This window comes from Microcaecilia unicolor, chromosome 3 (genome assembly GCF_901765095.1).
Source record: "Microcaecilia unicolor chromosome 3, aMicUni1.1, whole genome shotgun sequence".
NCBI classification, from domain to species: domain Eukaryota; kingdom Metazoa; phylum Chordata; class Amphibia; order Gymnophiona; family Siphonopidae; genus Microcaecilia; species Microcaecilia unicolor.
In genome coordinates, this window is record NC_044033.1 from 43522890 (window position 1) to 43543841 (window position 20952).

The 20952-nt window shown below is 42.4% G+C and overlaps 2 protein-coding genes across 5 annotated transcripts in view; one reads left to right on the plus strand and one right to left on the minus strand.

Annotated features, from left to right (window-relative positions):
- Nucleotides 1–2649: 2649 nt before the first annotated feature.
- On the minus strand, nt 2650–15766 carry LOC115464232. 4 transcript variants are annotated; one of them, XM_030194625.1, is made up of 2 exons: nt 15664–15766; nt 2650–4325 (listed from the first exon to the last, which is right to left on the minus strand). In XM_030194625.1, exon 2 carries the CDS (start codon nt 3997–3999, stop codon nt 2770–2772), a length of 1230 nt encoding a protein of 409 aa, XP_030050485.1. In that variant the 5' UTR covers nt 4000–4325; nt 15664–15766; the 3' UTR covers nt 2650–2769. The 4 variants fall into 4 exon arrangements, with proteins under 4 accessions (XP_030050485.1, XP_030050486.1, XP_030050488.1 ...); XM_030194626.1 differs by having other exon boundaries at nt 15618–15766; XM_030194628.1 differs by lacking the exon at nt 15664–15766 and adding an exon at nt 15307–15355.
- Nucleotides 15767–15870: 104 nt separating this feature from the next.
- Nucleotides 15871–20952, plus strand: part of SPTBN1 (spectrin beta, non-erythrocytic 1) — a 547674-nt gene continuing 542592 nt past the window's right edge. Inside the window, exon 1 of the mRNA XM_030195847.1 lies at nt 15871–16035. The gene's annotated coding sequence lies outside the window, so the exon portion shown is untranslated. The remainder of the gene's footprint in view (nt 16036–20952) is intronic.

The following is a 20952-nucleotide window of genomic DNA, read 5'->3' on the forward strand; positions in this document are numbered from 1 at the left end:
AGAGAAAGAGAATATACTAGTCAGAGGAGTGAAAATAGGGAGAGAGGGTGCTGTATAGAAAGGAGGAAATAGAAAGAGAGGGTGCTGGAAGAGGGCAGAATTAACAAAAAACACAGGAATAACAGGATGAAGATTGGGGTGAGGGACACGTTGAGGGCAGATACTGAAACTCAAGGAAGGGTAGAGACAGGGCTACTGCATAAAGAAGGCACTGCATAAAACAGAAGACACTGGGACCAAAGCGAATAGAAAAACTAAATGATGAGACAACAAAGGTAGAAAAAAGTATTTTATTCAGAATTTATTAATTGGAATATGTCAGCTTTTGGAAATGTGCATCTGTGATATTTTGCATGTAAGGATCAATTTTTCTGGTATTGCTGCATGCTGAGTCTGTCCTTGGAATTAGTGCTGTTATGGTTTAGTAAGAATATGAGTGTGTTTTTGTACAAGTTTGTGTATAGCATTTTGCAGTGGAGAGATTGTGTGTTGGCCTTACTGAGGTGGCACCAAAACATCAGAAAGGGTGTAGAGCCTAAATCACGACACACTACCTCTTGAAGGATTTACATATAGAGCCTATGCATTTCTAAGGTCAACACTGGTATGGTATGGGAAAGGGGGGCGGGAAATACTACTGGAGATGAAGAGGGAGTGCTGGGTAAGGAGGAAAGAAGGAAGGAAGGAAGGGAGGAAGAGCTGGCTTGATATCTCATACATATTCATTATGGTTATTCCCCCCAAAAAAGCCAGCTCTTTTTCCCTTCCTTCCTCCATATTAGCATATCATTTGCATATGTATATATGCAAATGAATATGCTAATATGCTCCGCCCCATCCCTTGCCCCCCCAAATAAAACAGTCAAACTACGCCTATGGGGGCCTTGAATCGACTGCACGGCGATGCAGGGGGAGTGACAACGCTGCTGCGGGGCGGAGCCATAAAGGAGGGGAAGCCTGGGGGAAACTGAGGCTCCGATTGGCCAGGTGCAAGCATTTGACATCGACATCAGACGCATGTGAGACGCCGGGGCCAGGGAATCTTTATTCTTAAAGAAGTCGGCTCATATTAAATGAGCAGAGCCGGCTTTTGGTAAGGAGAGAACCTGGCGTGGGACAGAGTTGTAGTGGAGAAGTGCTCCGGTGCACTTCTCCAGTGTTTTTGTTTTATTTAATTATGGCGAGCGGGCAAGCAGATGGCACGCGCTGTGGAGGCGTTGGGGGAAACAGCTGATCACAGGAGCCGATGCTGGCTCATGACAGGACTGCATGCGAGCTCGTGCGGAGAGGAGATGGATGATTTTTGGGATACTGACTGCAAATTAAAGGTACAAAAGTTATATTATTACTAAATGCTGTTATTATTTACTTTTGTATAAACTGTGATGCTCTAATTTAAAGTAAAAAAAAGGGTGGCTTGTTTGAGCTGATGCCACTGCTGGGCTCATGCCGTGTGTATGACATGGTCAGTGTTCTAAATGCTACTGTTAGGCAGTTGGGTGGGTATTCAGTTACTGAGAGGACGTAGTTGACTGTGAGGCTCATTTTCAAAGCACTTAGCCTCCCAAAGTTCCATAGAAACCTATGGAACTTAGCCTCCCAAAGTGCTTTGAAAATATGCCTCTGTCTCTCTCAGGAAAGTTAACTAAATCATTTAAATTTGAGGAAAAACTGAGTTAGGTGACTTGGTTGAGAGTGTGTATGTGTGGAGTGGTGATAGTTAATTACTAAGAGCCCGCAGTTGATTTTGGCTCCGAGGGGTTTGAGTGTGTGTCTAAGCTGGAGGTAGTCCACTGTGTTTAAACTTTTACAGTACACTATAACTCAGTTGTGAGAAGGTTCTAACTAGATAAAATATTTATTTTTATTGTAAACTGATGTGAACTTAAAAATTCACTCTATCTGTTCAGATAAGAACTGAAGCGCTGAGTGGTTACCTTGGACAGCTGAATCAGTGCCTAAATATTTAAGGGGGCTGATCTTCATTAGTGAAGAAGAAAAATACAGACATTACTTGTTTTTAAGGAAATTGAGTTGGAACCTATATATATAAAAAAAAGGTGTGCTGTTTAAAAAATTCAGAGAAAGTTAAGAAACCTCTGAATTAAATTTTTAATGCCTGAAAGCTGTTAACAGGTATAAGTTTAAAAATTAGATTACAATATAAATTGAAGTTTTATATAATTCTGTCCACAAATCTTTTGAGGGTGGGTTAAAGTATAGGGATTCATAATTATATTTTTATTTACTTGGGGTAGCTAGTAAATAGGAAATAATATTTATAAAATTTTTGAGCTTATGCATAGGGAATAGGTTCTCCTCCTTTGAGTTTGTTGAGGTAGAGTAGTAGGTGTGCGGAGCGATTGAGCGGACCTTCAATCAAGTTCAAGTTAGCCTGACCTGATATCAAGTTCATGCTGGCCAACGAAGAACCAACATAAAGAAAGAGGAGAATAGAAGAAGAAGAAGAGAGTTAAAGAAAGTATCCTTTGATTCTACACTACCTACATTTTTTTTTTTTTTTTTATTTATAGAAATTTATACATTTATAATCAAGCAAAATACTTGTTTGAAAAGCAATACATTTCAATCATTTCAAAGAAAATATAACAAACAGATACTTATTTGAAATTTCTTGCTCAAGTCCACTTTATGAGACAAGATTTAAAGAAATGGAATTATTTATAAACATAAATTTTCAAAGATAGAGCACTAAATGATAGCAGCCATCATTACACAGTGTTTCACATACTTAACGGGACAGAATGTTTAAATACCTCTATTTTGCCTTGAGGTAAGGAATATTGTCAGCTGTGTTGGATCAAAAAACACATACTTGTTTGCCTGGTATCTCACCACACATTTGCAAGGATATCGCAAGTAAAATGTTGCACCCAGTTGTGTTACTGCTGGTTTCATTAAAAGAAAAGATTTCCTACGCTTTTGTGTCTCTCTGGAGATGTCGGGAAACATTTGTATTTTCTGACCAAGAAATGATTTATCTTTATTCTTAAAATACATAGACATTAACCACTGTTTGTCAGGTGCCAATGCCACTGTAATTATTAATGTTGATGGAATTACATTCTCATTGTCTGATGATTCCAATAAATCAGTGACATTTAATAGTTGTTCTTGGCCTGTTATTTTTTGATCACCTTTAACTGGAAGATAATACACTTGGGAGAAAGGAGGAATTAAATCCTCCCCTACACCTAAAATTTCCATTATATATTTTTTTAACATTTCCCTAGGAGATATAACAGTTTGTCTGGGAAAATTTATCAGACGTAAATTATTACTCCTAATATTGTTCTCAAGCAATTCAGTTTTCCTTCTTAATGATGTCAAATCTTTAATCATGACCTCCTGTTGGGTAAGCAACCTTTTCATGTCCAAATCTTTTTGTTCTTGTGTCTGTTCCAGTTTCACAATTTTTAAGTCCATGTTGTTTATTTTTTCCTCTTGTTTTAACATTTCCTGGTTTAATCTATTTATTTGTGGGGTAATTGATTTCCCTAGATCTACAATCAGAGTCCACAAAGAGTCTAGAGTAACTTCTGCTGGCTTGTGTATATCAAAAGAAGAAAATGGTGGTCCTACCGGGCTCAAGTTTGCTGAATTCCCCACCGAGTTAGTTGTAATATTCGGTGTAGCCATCAAGGCTTCCTGCCCTCCGGTCAGAGGATGATCTGCCTCCCGATTGAAACCAGTCTCTCCCCTTCTGGGGGACTGATTCGAAGTCGACTCTGACGGGGTGCTACAGCCCAACGGCTGAGGGGGTGGGTCCCTTGTGTCGGGGCTGAGCGTGAGCTCTAGCCCTGGAGACGCCGCCGTGCCTCCATTCGCACCGGCGTGTATCAGCGGGCTACCTCCCAGCACTCCGAGCACTGCAGTAGATGGGACTGCTGACGTCTGAAGAAAAGAGCGGATGTCATGCGAAGTAGGAGCCGATCGCTGTGGAGCACTGGAGGCGGACTTGCCCCTTCGCTTCGGCATCGTAAGGAAATCAGAGAGCAGTAGTAAATGGTGGCTGCTAGCAGGCACACTCGGCGGCCATCTTGTCTGTACACTACCTACATTTGAGGAAAGATTTATCAAAGACTAGGGGTGAGAAGTAGGATAATCACAGACATTATACTTACCTGCACACGTCCGGGAGAACCTGAAAGAAAAATATCCACAAAGTATAATTTCTTGAAAACAGAGTTATTTTAAACACAATTTGATGAATAGAATTTTGTTTAAATATAAGTTGATGTTACTCAATATAATACTTATCTGAAAGTTCTGGGAAGAGTTCTAGTTGCTTGGGAGGTGGTAACCTGTAAAAGAAATAGAGGAAAGGGTTTAGCACGTTAAGAATGTTATGTTAATAGAAATATATATATACGGTGGTAAAATAAATTTTATTTGACTTTGTTAATGAACTCATTTACTTGTCTGAATTTCTTAACTTTTAGATTAATTTTCCCCTTCCAATTTAGAATTGAGAAGGAGTGGTTAGTTTAATATTTTAACCTTATTCCCACGTTCTAATAAGGTATACCTGAGGTAATTTCTGAGGTATTGTAAGGTATACTTCTATTCTGGAGGGTGGGGTTACATTAGGTATTATTAGGAAAGGAAAGGAAAACAAAAGTGAGGACATTATAATGCCTTAGTATCGGTTCATGGTGCGACCCCACCTCGAATACTGTGTTCAATTCTGGTCACCGTATCTCAAAAAAGATACAGTGGAATTAAAAAAGGTAAAGAGAAGGGTGACGAAAATGATAAAGGACTTGGGGAAAATCCACTGCTTATTTCTGGGATAAGCAGCATAAAATGTATTGAACTTTTTTGGAATCTTGCCATGTACTTGTGACCTGGATTGGCCACTATTGGAAACAGGATGCTGGGCTTGATGGACCTTTGGTCTGTCCCAATGTGGCAATACTTATGTACTTATAATCATGCTCATTGTTGATTTAATCATGAATTGATAATGAATGTGACTTTTAGGCAGACTGGATGGACCATTCAGGTCTTTATCTGCCGTCACTTACTATATTACTTCTTTTCAAAATACATTGTTATGCCAATGCTCTCGCTTTGGTAACAGAACAAATTAAAAACACCAAAGTGTTATTTGGAGGTATTCTCCCTAGACAGGAGTGCCCTAAAAATTATCCAAGTCTCATATTGATGCTGCACAATACACTCACTGAGAAGCTGGTGTGATGCTGCTAGTAACTACACCAAGAATTTTTGGTTTTATAATAAATCAAAGGTTGCAACTAGTGGCTTTTCCATTAAACGGCAGTGACTTGCAAGTCGGGCCAAATGTACCATATTCCTTTAGACAAAACTTCTGTGTCCTCTGGAATTTTGCAACTAGGAGATTTCTTCCTCTACATTCATCAGTGTTACTGCTTCTGGCTTCATGAACTTCCAAATTTTATGTCATGCAATTCTCAGAAAGGTTACAGAGCATTGGGCAACAACAACAGTAAGAGTAAGATGAGATTTTGGTCATAAATGATTGACATAAGTTTATTATTGAACAGCCAGGTGTTAACAGAAAACAATTTGACAAAAATGTATTATTTGTTGTTAATTATAACTTTCTGAATGAGGGAGAGGTGAGAAGCAAAATGTTATATATTCATAAACAGTACTGCAAGACAGATGTGCACTATGCGGACCCAGGGGGAAGATGTTTATTACTCAAGATGTGGATACAGAGCAGAGAGATATATATATTGGGGGTGTATAGGCCTACCCCATTTGATCCAAAATTCTATCCTAATTTGCTAAAGTGCATGTTACCTAGGCAAATCTCTTATAATGGTTGGGGACATGAATTTAGTGATGGACCCAATGGTGGACTCCAGGCCTCCCAGGAGCGAGGTGGGAGCAGGCAGGGTGTGCCACCTTCTTTTGCCACTGCTATGGGTTTAATTGATGTTTGGCGCTCATTGCATCCCCAGGAATTAGACTTCACACACAGATCACAAGCACATGGCACCCTCACGTGCCTGGATTACATCTTTATATCCCAAGTTTTATTTGGAGCGGTACGGTCCTCGACAATGGGAGTCAAAGCAATTTCAGACCATACCCCAGTGAACAGATTTAGAGACCCCCCTCTCACTATCAATCATACCCAGAGTGGTGTTTTCTAGAGTACCTCTTTCACAACACCAACTTTAGGGCCTACCTATATAAGAAATGGGAAGAGTATGTGAAAACAATTCTCAACATAGGGAAGATCCCCATCTTTTTTGGGATGCAGCTAAAGCAGTACTTTGAGGGGACATAACAGAATACACTAGCGCATGTAGACGGAAGTTAACAGCGAGTATTGTACTCTTAGAATGTCAACTCCAGAAGGCCCATAGGAATTATACACAAACTCTCACCTCGACCAATAAAACAACCTTACTGTCAACCCAGATAGCACTAAACAGCTTAATACATGAACATACTCAACGAGGTGCGGTATACCAGAAATATAAGCTATATAAATTTGGCAATAAGGCGGGGAAGCTCTTGGTGAACGTAGTCCACACACTGGGTGGATCATGGGCTGTAATGACATTATGAGATCCCTCTGGGGCACTTACCAAGCACAGTGTCAGATAGTGCAGGTGTTTCAGTCCCATTTTCAGACACTCTATGCCTCGCACGAGAAAAATGACACTACAAAGGCAACAGAACTGTTAGATAACTTAGATCTGCCTCGACTGACTCCAGACATGATTTGGATTCTCAATGAGCCAATTCAAGTAAAAGAGGTCCAAGAGGCGATAAAAACATTAAAACTTCATTCAGCACCGGGGGCAGATGGCTTTTTATAAAATTTTACATTTCAACCTCCTGGAATTGTGAGCTGTTTGGAACACTCTCGAAACCTTCCAGGACCATATCCTCAGTTAGGTAATATTTGTTTGCATGGACAAGATAGTGATGTATTACCTGAACAGGGAGGATCAGGTTCTTATCACCTCTGTCAATGAGCAATCCAAATTTGGCATGGGCAGCTTTTCGAAATATCTCTATAAGAGTGGTTTACCTAACCGGCAAACAGAATGCTGTAGCAGACAAACCAAGCAGACTACGTCAACCTCATGAATTGTCTCTCAGCACCTTTGTAGTTCATCAAATATTCCAACAGTGGGGAACCCCAGCAATAGATCTCTTTACTTCTCAGAACAACAAGCTTCCCTGCTTTTGTTCCAGAATATATGCTCCCAACTGTACAGCCCCAGATGCTGCTCCACTGGGGAACAGACCTTCTATATGCCTTTTCCCCCACTACCTCTCATAAGGAAAACTCTTCTCAAACTGCATCAAGACCAGGGGACCATGATTCTAATAGCTCCCTACTGGCCATGTCAAATCTGGTTCCCACTCAAGGGAATCAGCAAGCACCACCAAAAAGGGGAAATAGACTACTCATTCGGGCCGAAAGGCTGATCGAGAACCCACTTGTACAGAGTCCAGGCGTATGGGCTGCAAGGCCGAACTGGAACCCAATCATTCACTAGGGAAGGGAAAAGAACCACAAGAGGTCCCAGAAGGGGTGGCGCACACAGCGCCGGGCACAGACACAAAGGGGAAGACGTCAGACCAAACTGGCAGATACAAACAACCAGAGCGAGAGAATACAAACAAGGGCTACACAGAACCCAGGTAGTTCTAGGTAGTACCCACAGGGGTAAAAAGGAAAGGCAGGGTCAGAGCAGGACACTACTAGACTTGCGGAATCCTACTACTACTACTTATAATTTCTATAGCGCTACTAGACGTACGCAGCGCTGTACACTTGAACATGAAGAGACAGTCCCTGCTCGACAGAGCTTACACTCTAATTAGGACAAACAGGACAAACAACAGATAAGGGAATATTAAAGTCAGGATGATAAAATAAGGGTTCCGAACAAGTGAACAAGAGTTAGCAGTTAAAAGCAGCATCAAAAAGGTGGGCTTTTAGCTTAGATTTGAAGACGACCAGAGATGGAGCTTGACGGACCAGCTCAGGAGAAGGTGCAGATAAGAGAGATTTACCCAGTGAACGGAATTCCTGGGGAGGGATGTAGGGAGAGAACCCAAAGGAGTAAAGCTCCACAGAAATGTCCGCCAAGGAAAACACAGACAGAAGAGAAGGCAGCTTTTAACTAAATAAACCAGGAAAGGGAACCAGGCTCCCCGGAGCCAAATAACAAACATAGAACACTAAGAGTAAAAACAGATCACAGGGAAGGACTGCCTTCAAATACAAAGACAGGGAAAAAGCTGTGCACACAAGAGAACAGAAAGGGTTAAAGCAGACTACAGAGAAAGGCTGCTTAAAGAGGCAGGGCTCACAAAAGCCAAATACCAAACACTGAACACAACCAAGTTAAAACAGATACAGAGAAAGGCTGCTAAAAGAAGCAGGGCTCACAAGAGCCAAATACCAAACACTGCACACAAAGGGTTAAAGCAGGCTAGAGGGAAGACTAAACAAACAAAGAAGGAACTGACAAGTCAACATCACAGCCAGGAAGAGAGAAGCAAGGCAGAGGACAGACAACAGAACCGGCTTCACTGCAGTGAAGTAATCAAGGAAAACGTTAGCTACAACCAGTACACACAGAAACTACAGACAAGGGGAAGGGCAAGCAAACTACAGAGAATACACTCTGTGCCATGAGCACAGGCTAAGCAGAACGAGAGCTCACAGCTGGAAGAGATAACGCTAGAGTGTCCACTGTAGGAAAGGTAGGTTTAAATAAGGTCTAACGTCTGTCTGCTGCCTTAGACATCAGCTCAATCCCCGACAGGCCAATCATAAGTACATAAGTATTGCATACTGGGAAAGACCAAAGGTCCATCAAGTCCAGCATCCTGTTTCCAACAAAGGCCAATCCAGGTCACAAATACCTGGCAAGATCCCAAAGAAGTACAAAACATTCTATACTGCTTATCCCAAAAATAGTGGATTTTCTCCAAGTCCATTTAATAATGGTCTATGGACTTTTTCTTTAGGAAGCCATCCAAACCTTTTTTAAACTCCGCTAAGCTAACCGTCTTTACCACATTCTCTGGCAACGAATTCCAGAGTTTAATTACACGTTGAGTGAAGAAAAATTTTCTCAGATTCATTTTAAATTTACTATATTGTAGCTTCATCGTATGCCCCCTAGTCCTAGTGTTTTAGGAAAGCGTAAACAGATGCTTCACATCTACCCGTTCAACTCCACTCATTATTTTATAGACCTCTATCATATCTCCCCTCAGCCGCCTTTTCTCCAAGCTGAAGAGCCCTAGCTGCTTTAACCTTTCCTCATAAGGAAGTTGTCCCATCCCCTTTATAATTTTTGTCACCGTTCTCTGCACCTTTTCTAATTCCACTATATCTTTTTTGAGATGCGGCGACCAGAATTGAACACAATATTCGAGATGCAGTCACACCATGGAGCAATACAAAGGGATTATAACATCCTCATTTTTCTTTTCCATTCCTTTCCTAATAATACCTAACATTCTATTTGCTTTCTTGGCCACAGCAACACACTGAGCTGAAGGTTTCAACGTATCATCAATGACGACACCTAGATCCCTTTCTTGGTCTGTAACTCCTAACATGGAACCTTGCATGACATAGCTATAATTCGGGTTCCTCTTTCCCACATGCATCACTTTGCACTTGCTCACATTAAACACAATCTGCCATTTAGACACCCAGTCTCCCAGTCTCATAAGGTCTTCTTGTAATTTTTCACAATCTTCCCGCGATTTAATGAATTTGAATAACTTTGTGTCATCAGCAAATTTAATTACCTCACTAGTTACTCCCATCTCTAGGTCATTTATAAATAAGTAAAAAAGCAGCGGGCCCAGCACAGACCCCTAGGGAACCCCACTAACTACCCTTCTCCATTGAGAATACTGACCATTCAACCCTACTCTCTGTTTTCTATCTTTTAACCAGTTTTTAATGCAGAAGCGAGTCCCAGTCATTCCCCTGCCTGTCTCAGTAAAATCATAACAGGACTTTTCTCCAGGAACTTATCCAAACCTTTTTTTAAACCCAGATATGCTAACTACTGTTACTACATCCTCCGGCAAAGAGTTCCAGAGCTTAACTATTCTCTGAGCTAAAAATATTACTTCCTATTTGTTTTAAAAGTGTTTCCATGTTGTAGCTTCTACAGCAGCAATTTTCCATTTGAGCATTCTGAGTTCTGTAATTTTGCCAAGTGGCCCCACCACTTTTACCTCTTCTGCTAGATCTTGTATTCCAGCAAAGATTAGATCTAAAGTAGCTCCCTCTTCTACTGGTTACAGGAACAACTGCTCCATGAAGCAGTCACTTATGGCATCTAGATTCTTTACCCTAGCAGGTTCAGATGAAACATTTTATTTTGTTATCTTTTGTTATCAATTTGTTAAGATTCCTTTTTTTTTTTTAAAGCATTTCCCTGTCTGTTGCTTTATCCTGTCTGTGTGGATAGCAGTATATCTCTACTGATATTACATCCATCACACACAAATTATCTATCCAAAGATTCCACATTACATTTGTTTCCTGTAGAACTTCTATCCGGTTGGACACTAGGTCATCCTTAATAGTGTCATGCCTCCACCACTTTGATCCAATGTAAATGTTGCATTGATTATTCCCTTTCCCCCAGGTTTCTGAGATGCTTATGTCTACATTTTCATTTACTGTCATACAGTCTAATACAAAGAAAACAAGCAAGCAGGCTACTTACAAAAGCCAGCACAGAGAGCAGAAAGAAGCAAATCGCCATAAATAAAGTTTCATAAAAAGTCCAATTTAGTCATCACTAAAAATCATAAATAAATTAATAATTAAAAGCCCAACATGGCCATGTTCGGCCCTATCAAAGGGCTGCATCAGGGGCTTGAAATCGCAGTCCAGTGGTGCAGTCAAAAAAATTCTACCTACTGAACTTAAAACAGTTTCTCTCCTGAAAAGTGTCAAGGTCGTCGTTGGCGATGTCTGTGCCTTGCTTGTCAGGGCACTAATCAGTGCCATGTTCCTCCTTCTAAACCTTCTATAATTACCTGCAGTTCCAGTCAGTGACCTGTGGGGTCACTGTAGAGTGCTAGAGGCCAAGCTGGTGATGTCATCAGCACTGTGCACTTCTTAAGCTGGCTTCTGAGAGTGCTCACTCAGTGTTCTGGCAATTATCCTTGATGGGGCCCAGGCCTGCCTGGGCCCTGCTAGTTCCAACTTCTGGTTCTTTGCAAGGCTGTGGTCTGAAGCTTGGCCTCCAGCTTTCTCCTTATAATGTGTTCCAGTGGAAGTCTGCTTCCAAGCCAGGGAGTACAGAGGAGTAAAGCTTGGCCTACAGCTTTCTCCTTATAATGTGTTCCAGTGGAAGTCTGCTTCCAAGCCAGGGAGTACAGAGGAGTAAAGCTTGGCCTACAGTTTTCTCCTTACGCTGTGTTCCAGTGGAAGTCTGCTTCCAAGCCAGGGAGTCCCGAGGAGTAAAGCTTGGCCTACAGCTTTCACCTTATGCTGTGTTCCAGTGAAAGTCTGCTTCCAAGCCAGGGAGTCCCGAGGAGTAAAGCTTGGCCTACAGCTTTCACCTAATGCTGTGTTCCTGTGAAGCCTGCTTTCTAGCTTGGTGGTCCTGAGGAGTAAAGCTCTGCTTACAGCTTTCACCTTTGCTTGGGTCCAGTGAAGTCTGCTGCCTTCCCCTGCCTCGGTTGAGATTCCAGTTGCCCACAGTGAGTCCTTAGTCGCTGTATGCAGCGAGTGGTTTTTGTGCTATGTTTGGGACTGTGTGGGCTGGATGATTGGGAGTGCTGCGGCTGAGGCCACGTCTCGAGGTATCTCTGGATGAGGAAGCGGTGTTTGAACGCGGAGGGGTCCATGTGGGCTGATCCTGGGCCTTGGGTGCTGGGCAGGGTTGTTGAGTCTTCTGCCTTGGGAGCATCGGCTCAGGTTTGGCTTCTTCACCTTGCTTGCCTTGGGAGTGTCGGCTTGGGCTTTGTTGCTTTATCTTGCTTGCCTTGGGAGCATCCGGCTCAGGTGCCTCAGTGACTGTTTGCTTGTCTTAGGTAACATTCCTAGTCCTCTGTGAGCGGAGTGACCTGCTGTTGTCTCCACCTGCGGTGCAGGTCCTCAAGAGATTCTCTCTTTTCTCTTTGTTTTGCTTCTTCTCCACTCTGGTTTTGAGGGAGCTTGCTGCGGTTGTTCCATGGCTCATCTGAGTGTACTGACAGAATGAACCCTTTTCTTAACCATTAGCGGTGTTACCTCTTTCAGGCAAGTATTGCCTGTTTGTCTTTGTCTCGCTAGGGCAGGCCCTTTTGCTTAGTCTATTGTATTCTACTGTATGACTGGTAGTTGGGAGGCGGGGTAGTGCTGGGCAGACTTATACAGTCTGTGCCAGAGCTGGTGGTGAGAGGCGGGGCTGGTGGTTGGGAGGCGGGGATAGTGCTGGCCAGACTTATATGGTCTGTGCCCTGAAGAGGACAGGTACAAATAAAAAGTAGCACATATGAATTTATCTTGTTGGGCAGACTGGATGGACCGTGCAGGTCTTTTTCTGCCGTCATCTACTATGTTACTATGCCATATGTTTGCATTGATCTGCTAGTATTGAGATGTGCAGCTAGGCTGCTTGTGTTTGATTTCCCCATACAGCTATGCTGTTCTACTTTACCTTTACTGTATACTTTATGCTTTGCATTGAGATGCGCAGCTAGGCTATTTATGTTTAATTTCCCTATACAGCTAGGCTGTTCTACTTTACCATACTAGCAGTTGAGCCCGTAAAAATGGGCTGGTATTGGGGTTTTCCTTCCTTCCCCCTCCCTCCCCGCGAGGTCGCCACCGCTACCGTTCCCCCCCCCCCCCCGGAGTCGCCGCCATCCCTCCACCCGGCCCGGGCCCTCTCTCTCTCCGGCTACTAAACTTACACATCCATTCGCCGGAACGCAGCACGCACATCAGCTGAGCTGCCGTCGGCCCTTCCTTCTCTGCCTGTGTCCCGCCCTCCTGTGACGTAACGTCAGCGAGGGCAGGACACAGGCAGGGAAGGAAGGCCGATGGCAGCTCAGCTGATGTGCATGCTGCGTTCCGGCGAATGGATGTGTAAGTTTAGTAGCGGAGAGAGGGCCCGGGCCGGGTGTGTGTGTGTGTGTGGGGGGGGGGGGGGGGTAATGGTAGCGGTGACCTCGGGTGGGCGGGTGCGGTATCAACCTCGGCGGCGCAGTTTCCCTCTCTGTCCCGCCCTCGTCATCACGTATTAACGCGGGGGCAGGACAGAGAGGGAAGTCTCTACTGCGCATTTGCGAGTGAGTCGGTCACTCGCCGTTTATATGTTTGATTTTATGCTTTATGTTTGCCTTGCTTCAGCTAGGTTAGACTGTATAGCTAGGCTACCTGTTTTCCTTTCTGTGCCATTTGGCTACCCTTTTAGCCCTGTTTCTTGCTGCTAATAAAGCTGCCTCAGTTAATCTCCACCTGTGGTCCGGTCCAGTTCTTGGGAGCACTCTTAGTTCTGAGGGGACTCAGTCTACCTAGAGGTGGTTGGGTGATTCTCACGCGGCCACCTCTGGGCCAAGGGCTCACAAACATCACAAAAATCAGCATCAAGTCCAGTAGGTGAATTTTTCATTGCACCACTCGGTTGCAATTTCAAGCCCGACACAGCCCTTTGAAAGAACGAAACACGGCCATGTCGGGCTTTTAACTATTTATTTATGATTTTAGTGGTGACTAAATTGGACTTTTTATGAAACTTTATTTATGGTGATTTGCTTGTTTTTGCACTCTATACAGTCTAATAGTCCAGTTATTTTTGAGACTTCTAGTATTCATATACAATTTAAAGTGTTTATTTGTATTAATGTGCTACATTTAACTTCCAGAATTGCCCTCCTATACCTATGTTGTTGTACCCACATATACCATAACAGTCTGCTCCCCCCCCGAGTACTACCTAAAATTCCACTTATGTGATGTGTGAAGTCTGCCACTTTGCACCAGGAAAGTAGAGTTACCAAGTGATCATTATATCCATCAGGTATTTACATTCGTAATGATGGCTGTCTTAACACTCCTGGGATGTACCACTGGGTGACACACCCAAAGTATATGGAAGGGAACACGAGATATTACATAATTTTTTGCATCTGGCTCAGTTCTAGTGATCAGAATTTTAAAGTTTGACACAAGTTTGGTTGATTACACACACACCTGTCTATTTACTTGTAGATCATGAGATGCATTTTTTCTTTACAATGATGTTTTAAAAATTTTGCATATATGTTCTTCAATAAATTGGTTTAGATGTATTTTAATTCATTATCTTAATACTTCTTTAAAAAATTTTTTTTATGTATCTTTATCTTAATACTACGTTTTTTGCTGTTTTTAAAAATTTGTGTGGTTTGTTTGCACCTCTGCAACTTATTAGCATATTGCTGACATTTTTGTATATGTGCATATCAGGCATATAATGGACTAAGTTCTATACAGGGAAAGGCTTCTCTTGTTAAGTTACAACAAAAAACAGGAGAGAACAAGTCTTCGCAGTATAGTCAGGTCTTCTTCATTCCTTTGTATTTTCATTGGTTAATAAAGGCTTGCTATGATTACCTTTTTATTCTTCTGTTCTTCCCACTGGACTATATATATATTTTTTGTCTTGTAAAACTGAGAGACTTCTGGAATACAAAGCTCTGCCAGGACAGGGAAATAGCTATTATAGCTGATGTAACTGTACCTTGAATTTGGGTTTGGAAAGGTAATTAAATCCAAGTACTAATTCTTCTCAAGCTTTAATCTTTAACATTACTTGTATGCAATGTTTCTTCCATTTGCTGCCATGATGCAGCTCTCCCTCACCTTTTTCACGATAATAGAATGATTTTGTACGGTTCTATGTGCACGGCCTTTATGAACTGTATGGCTTCATCTTTTCTTCGTGCGACTAATTTATTCTTCTTTTTTTTTTCTAGCTCCTGTTTCTTTATCAATCCAGTGGGGCGTGTATTTTCCACTTCTAACTACTGTTGTCCTAGCCACAAATTGCATTACAGTAACCAGACAGATGTTTGCTGTGTTCTCGTCTGCGGCATCTTGTAAGAAGAGCTTTGCTTCTAATCATACGTTGTGGTCAGAAGTTCTACCAAGCCAATCTTTTTCGCTGTCCCTACTACATACAGTATGAAAGAATAGCCCTTGCAGCAGGTATGTCCAGCTGTGCGTTCACAAATCTTTTGGAATGCCACCATTTTTTAAAAAACTAAATTTTTCCCACAATAATAACAGAAGCCATCATTTATTGCTACCTCTCAAAAAGATAACGTAGAAAACAAGAATTTCCTTTTTCGACGGTTTAATAGCGTTTGAAGAGCGCCGTCCGACCACGACATGTGACAGATGTCTGTGGGAACGGAAGAAACACAAGCTCTTCACTAAGAAAACATTAAATACGTGCCGACAACATTCCAGTGGTTCCCCAGGGTAAGACCCGCAGCACGACCATAGACTGAAGCTGGGAATTCGTTGAGGCCTTCGCTTATTCGCTATTCCTTTCCACTGAGAAATTCAGTCGTCTGCTGCTGTTGCTGCCCGCCCCCGCTCTCTCCATTCCCCTTACCAAAGAGCGCACCATCCTACTTCCAGAGTTAATTTACACGTCCTACCGTTACCCGGCCTCTGCTGCGCGAGAACAGCAGAGTACGATGACGAAAAGCGTGCAGCAGCTTCGCTCGCGCTCATCAGATAAGCTCGGGGTGAGCCGGGGAGTAGTAGGAGGAGAGAAGAAGGTGGAGGCCTGCGTGAGCGCGTCGTTTTAGCTCTTCTCCCTCCCCTCGAGGCCCCTCCCTTCGCGGTGAATCAGTGCAGCAGCTGTTGCTGAGGTTGGAGGAGAGAGAGGCGCAGGCTGCGCATTTTTTTTTTTTTTTTACTGTCACTCCCTGCGCTGCGTCAGCACCGAGTCCAGTTCCACACTGTAGAGCGAGCCCCCAGGACTGCACCAGCCCAGCCTGGCGACGCTACTGCTGTTGCTGCTAGAGGTAGGTGCGTCCCCTCCTTCACGGCGCATGTGGGAGCGCAGGTGGGCGCCAGTGCTGTCGTTAGTCCTCCCTGGCTCCGTTGGCTGCCGGCGGGCGGAGAAGAGGGAAGAGGGGAGGTGGGGCTCGGCAGACACCGCCGCAGATTGTTGTGCTGCGGCCGAAGCTTCGCGTGAGCCCCTAGGGACGGCGCGCGCCCGGCTCCCCATTCTACCCCGTCAACGGCTTTGCGGTCGAATTGTTTATTGTATTCTACAGAGCTGGGGTTTGTCATTTTATGTTTTTGTTTATTCATGAAAGGTGGAGGGGGTGGGTGGATGTGGAGGTGATGGGATTGAGCGCTCAGGATGGCCGTGAGCTGATTGTAGAAGGGAAGGGAAGCTGCTGTCGCTGGGTGTTTACAGACTGCTGATGGATGTAACGGTTCAGGGATGCGAACAGGCGTGGCTGTGCCGGAGAGAGCTGCCCCCGCAGTCCGCTACGCTGGCTCTTCGCTTTCCCTGCTCCTCTCTTCAACAGGTTTTGCCAGGAGTGCCTCTTTGCCCTTGCTGTGCCGCAGCACCTGTTGCCCCCTGTTCGACAGTAGGATGTTCCCCTTTTCTGGCAGGGACTTGGTGGGTGCTGGGCAGGGCAGAGGTGCGCGCGGGTAGAGAAATGTGTGGTTGGCTGGGGGGCAAGGAGTTTTCAGCTCGGCAGAGGGATGCAATCCAGTGCTGCAGTCTGAAGCTCCTTTGCTTCTATCAGGGCGCCTTGTGCATCCTCTTCTTGGCTTGCTGTCCCAGCCCCACCCAGGAAGAAATCTGTCCTTCGTCCCGGGATGTTCCCAAAGGAGGGAGTGGATATCTCAGTTGTCCTTGCGCTTGGCTCCTACTGATGAAAGGGGGGGGGGGGGGGGGGGGGGAGGAAGGGTATATGATTGCAGTTCTGCAGCTGTAATGCGGTCAGATGGAGTCAAGCCTGCGGCTGACGAACATTAAACTGATACTACTAAAGTAGCACAATTAAGGAGGGGTTATAGCAAAAATATGATGGTACCCGATTTGTGTGCATAAGATCTGAATTCTGTTTATCATATATGTCTATACACATATCAGTGTTTTCTAGGGTTTTTAAATGTTATTTAACAAACTTCTGATTAAAAGATTGGCCGAGCATGGTAAAATTTGCAAATGGCTGGAATTTTATACCTAGTATTTTGTAAGTGCAAATATTTAGGTATGTCTGCATTTTCATGCTTGTTATGAAGTCTGTCATACTTTGGGTAATTGTGACTTTATAGTCTTTACACACATATATTTTACTAGAATAGAGCCTCCTCCTATCAAATGTTTTCTCTTGTTCTTTCTGCAATTTCTGTTTACTGTGTTTAAAGGCAGATCACCAGCTAGAGTGTTTCACAAGACATTTTGCCGTTTTGATTAATTCTCCAGGTGCAAAATTCCCTGTTGGTAAAAATACTTGTATCTTGCAGTCTCTAGTCTAGAGCTAAAAAAGCTTAGCACACAACAAGATGAATGACTAGAAGCAGAAAGCATATTTATGGAACTAGTTGCTTTTTTTCCCTTATTTGAAAGTTGATTAAAATCGAGCATATTTTCACTTTTTAAGATTATAGATTCTAGGACATATTGATCATATTGTGGAGTGAAATAGCATGTGGATGTGGATATGAAGCCTCTGAATTGGTCACTCAGTATATATTTTTGGCTTCCCAAGAAAAATAGGTGGAAAAAGACTACTAAAATCAACTGTGGGAGCTGATGGGCAGTATAGTTGATAGCTTAGAAGCAGTGTGGATTGAGAGCTGATAGAAGCAGTGAGATAATACATACTATGTAGGATGCCTTCCAGAGATGCAACTGTTCTTGCAAAGATTGTGTATTGACATATTTGTAGCAGTTTTACTGTTGTATTTTGATTACCACTACTGTGCTTTTTGTTTTGTGGGGGGGTCTCTTATGCTAAGGATGGACTTTGCTCAAGTTTTTGTTGCAGACCTCAAGGATACCCCATGTTAAAAGCCTGCCATTACCACTTTGCCCTATGCATTATTGCACATCAAGTAGCTTATGCATTTGCCTTCTTTATGCAAGTTTAACCATGTTTTTGTAAGCATCTGACCTTGGGTTGTACGTATGTTTATATTCATTTGATCTTGAATGTTTGGGATCCCATGTACTAAGCATTATCCCATATACCCAAAATAGGACATAAAAGAAGCTGTTCATGGGTGTAATGAAGTAGCCAAAGCTGGCTGTATTTTACACTTAATAGAAGGTTAATTTCCTGAGGAAATGGAAAGAGTGAGTATCCCCATCTAAGGAGGTGATTGACAGAAAAAGTCACATAATTCAAAGAGTTTGGGACAAACACGCAGGATCCTTGGTGGCTAGAGGATGGAGATGAGGCACTGAGGTAACCTGCATGGAACAGCAGTTACAACTTAAAATTACAAGAGAGCATGGGGGGGGGGGGGGGGGGGGAGAGAATGGGATTGTGTAACCACAGAAAGACAGTATATCATCGAAGCGACACTAAGCAGCAGTTCCACCTCTATAACCAGTGGCTCTATGAGAAAGAAGAGGAGAAGGAGTAACCTGCATTGAATGGCAGTGGGTACCATTTTTATAGGTTAAATGAGGGACACAGAGGAAGGGCTTTGGGGTATTGTATATACTCCCATATAGAATCCATCTATCCCATGTGGACGAATTTGTTACTGAGCAGGCCAGAATATACCATTTTTAGGTTTTCTCTACTTCATTCACAAATACTGTGTTCTGTTATGGTGATCATGCTTCAGTAGGGTGTTAGAACTTGTCTCATAGAGGTTATCTTGTGTTCAAATTACATAATTCAGTGCATGAACCAGTCAAAGATATTTGTAATTGATTTATGATACACTTTGAAATGTAGTGTAATTGCAGGAGTGTGAAAAAAAGAAAAAAATGTTATAAGGTATGCATTGCTGTTTATACTTTATTGGACAGTGTGTGATGGCACATCTTTTTCCAAGATGATACTTGGTATTTTGCTGACTCAGTGCACTTCTTATTAGTATTTTCTTTAACTCTGTAAACCGTTGAAGTACAGATGCAGGCAGAATGCCGGGCAAAATAGTGGAATCTATTATAAAGAATAAAATTACAGAACACATAGGCAAACATGGTTTAATGGGACATTCAACATGGGTTCAGCCAAGGGAAGTCTTGCCTCACCAGTTTGCTTCATTTCTTTGAAGGCATGAATAAACTTTTGGATAATGGTGAGCCGGTTGATGTGTTCTGTATTTTCGGAAAGCGTTTGACAAAGTTCCTCACGAGAGACTCCTCAGAAACCTAAAAAGTAATGGGATAGGAGGCAATGTCCTCTGGATTAGGAATTGGTTATTGGACAGAAAACAGAGGGTTAAATGGCCATTTCTCTCACTGGAGAGGGTGAATAGTGGAGTGCTATTTAACATATTTATAAATGATCTGGAAATTGGAACGATGACACAAAACTATTCAAATTTGTCAAAACACATGTAACATAACATACCGGTAGTAACATAATTGCAGGAAGACCTTAGGAAACTTGAAGACTGGGCATCCAAATGGCAGATGAAATTTAATGTGGACAAATGCAAAAGTGATGCATGTTGGGAAGAATAATACGAATTATAGTTACTTGATGCTGGGGTCCACCATATAGGAGTCAGCGCTCAAGGAAAAGATCTAGGTGTCATAGACAACATGCCAAAATCTTCTGGTAGTGGCCAAAAAACAAACAGAATCCTAGGAATTATTAGGAAAGGGATGCAAAATAAGACCAAGAATATTATAATGCATCTGTATCACTCCATGGTGCGACCTCACCTTTAGTATTGCATTCAATTCTGGTCACCGTATCTCAAAAAAGATATAGCCGAATTAGTGAAGGCTCAAAGAACAACGACCAAAATGATAAAGAGGATGGAACTCCTCCCATATGAGGAAAGGCTAAAGAGGTTAGGGTTCTTCAGTTTGGAAGAGAGGTGTCTGAAGGGGGATATGATTGAGGTCTATAAAATCCTGAGTGGTGTAGAAAGTGAATCAATTTTTCACCCTTTCAAAAAGTACAAGACCAGGGGACACTCAATGAAGTTACATGTAAATACTTTTAAAACAAATGGGAGGAAATATTTTTTCACTAAAAAAAATAGTTAAGTTGTTGAGCTGACTGCCGGAGGATGTGATGAGGTTTGACGAGTTCCTAAAAGTCGATAGTCTGTTATTGAGATGGACACACTGCTTACCCTGGGATTGGTAGCATGGAATGGTGCAACTAATTGGGTTTCTGCCAGGAACATGTGACCTGGATTGGCCACTGTTGGAAGCAGGATACTGGACTAGATGGACTGTTGGTCTGACCCAGAATGGCTATTCTTATGTTCTTATAAATGTATAAGCTCTGATCCATTTTCAGGTGTTGCCTTAAAACTTCATTTCTAATGGTGAAAAAGGTTGTTAATAAAATGCATAGTTAAAATCCACCTTTATTTTTTTTGTTCTTATCTAATTCCTCTAGGAAGTTTAGTGTTTAAACCTTTTGAAAATACTACATTTTTAAACCATGCCCAACAAAATATCTATAAAACCAAGGAAACTGCTAGTGCTGGCCCATGACAGTTGGCACAGTCTATATATGGTGCAAGGAACTGAGCAGTTAGCTAGTCACTGAGGGAAATGCTTTTTTTTAAATAGTGTTTTTAATTGCTGAATAATATATGTATCAAATTTATTTAAAAAAAAATCTGATGTTATTGATGATTGTTTTTTTTCTAAAACCAATAAAATTATTGGACTTAATAAAAAAACAAAAAAAAGTCTAAAAATAAAATACTTGGCAAAAACACATAAAGGAAACCTTCTGCACTTTTATCTCCCTTTCTTGTTTAAG

Coding starts and splice junctions, on each gene's coding strand:
- LOC115464232 (XM_030194625.1), bottom strand. CDS start 3,999: ATGCCGAAGCGAAGGGGCAAGTCCGCCTCCAGTGCTCCACAGCGATCG.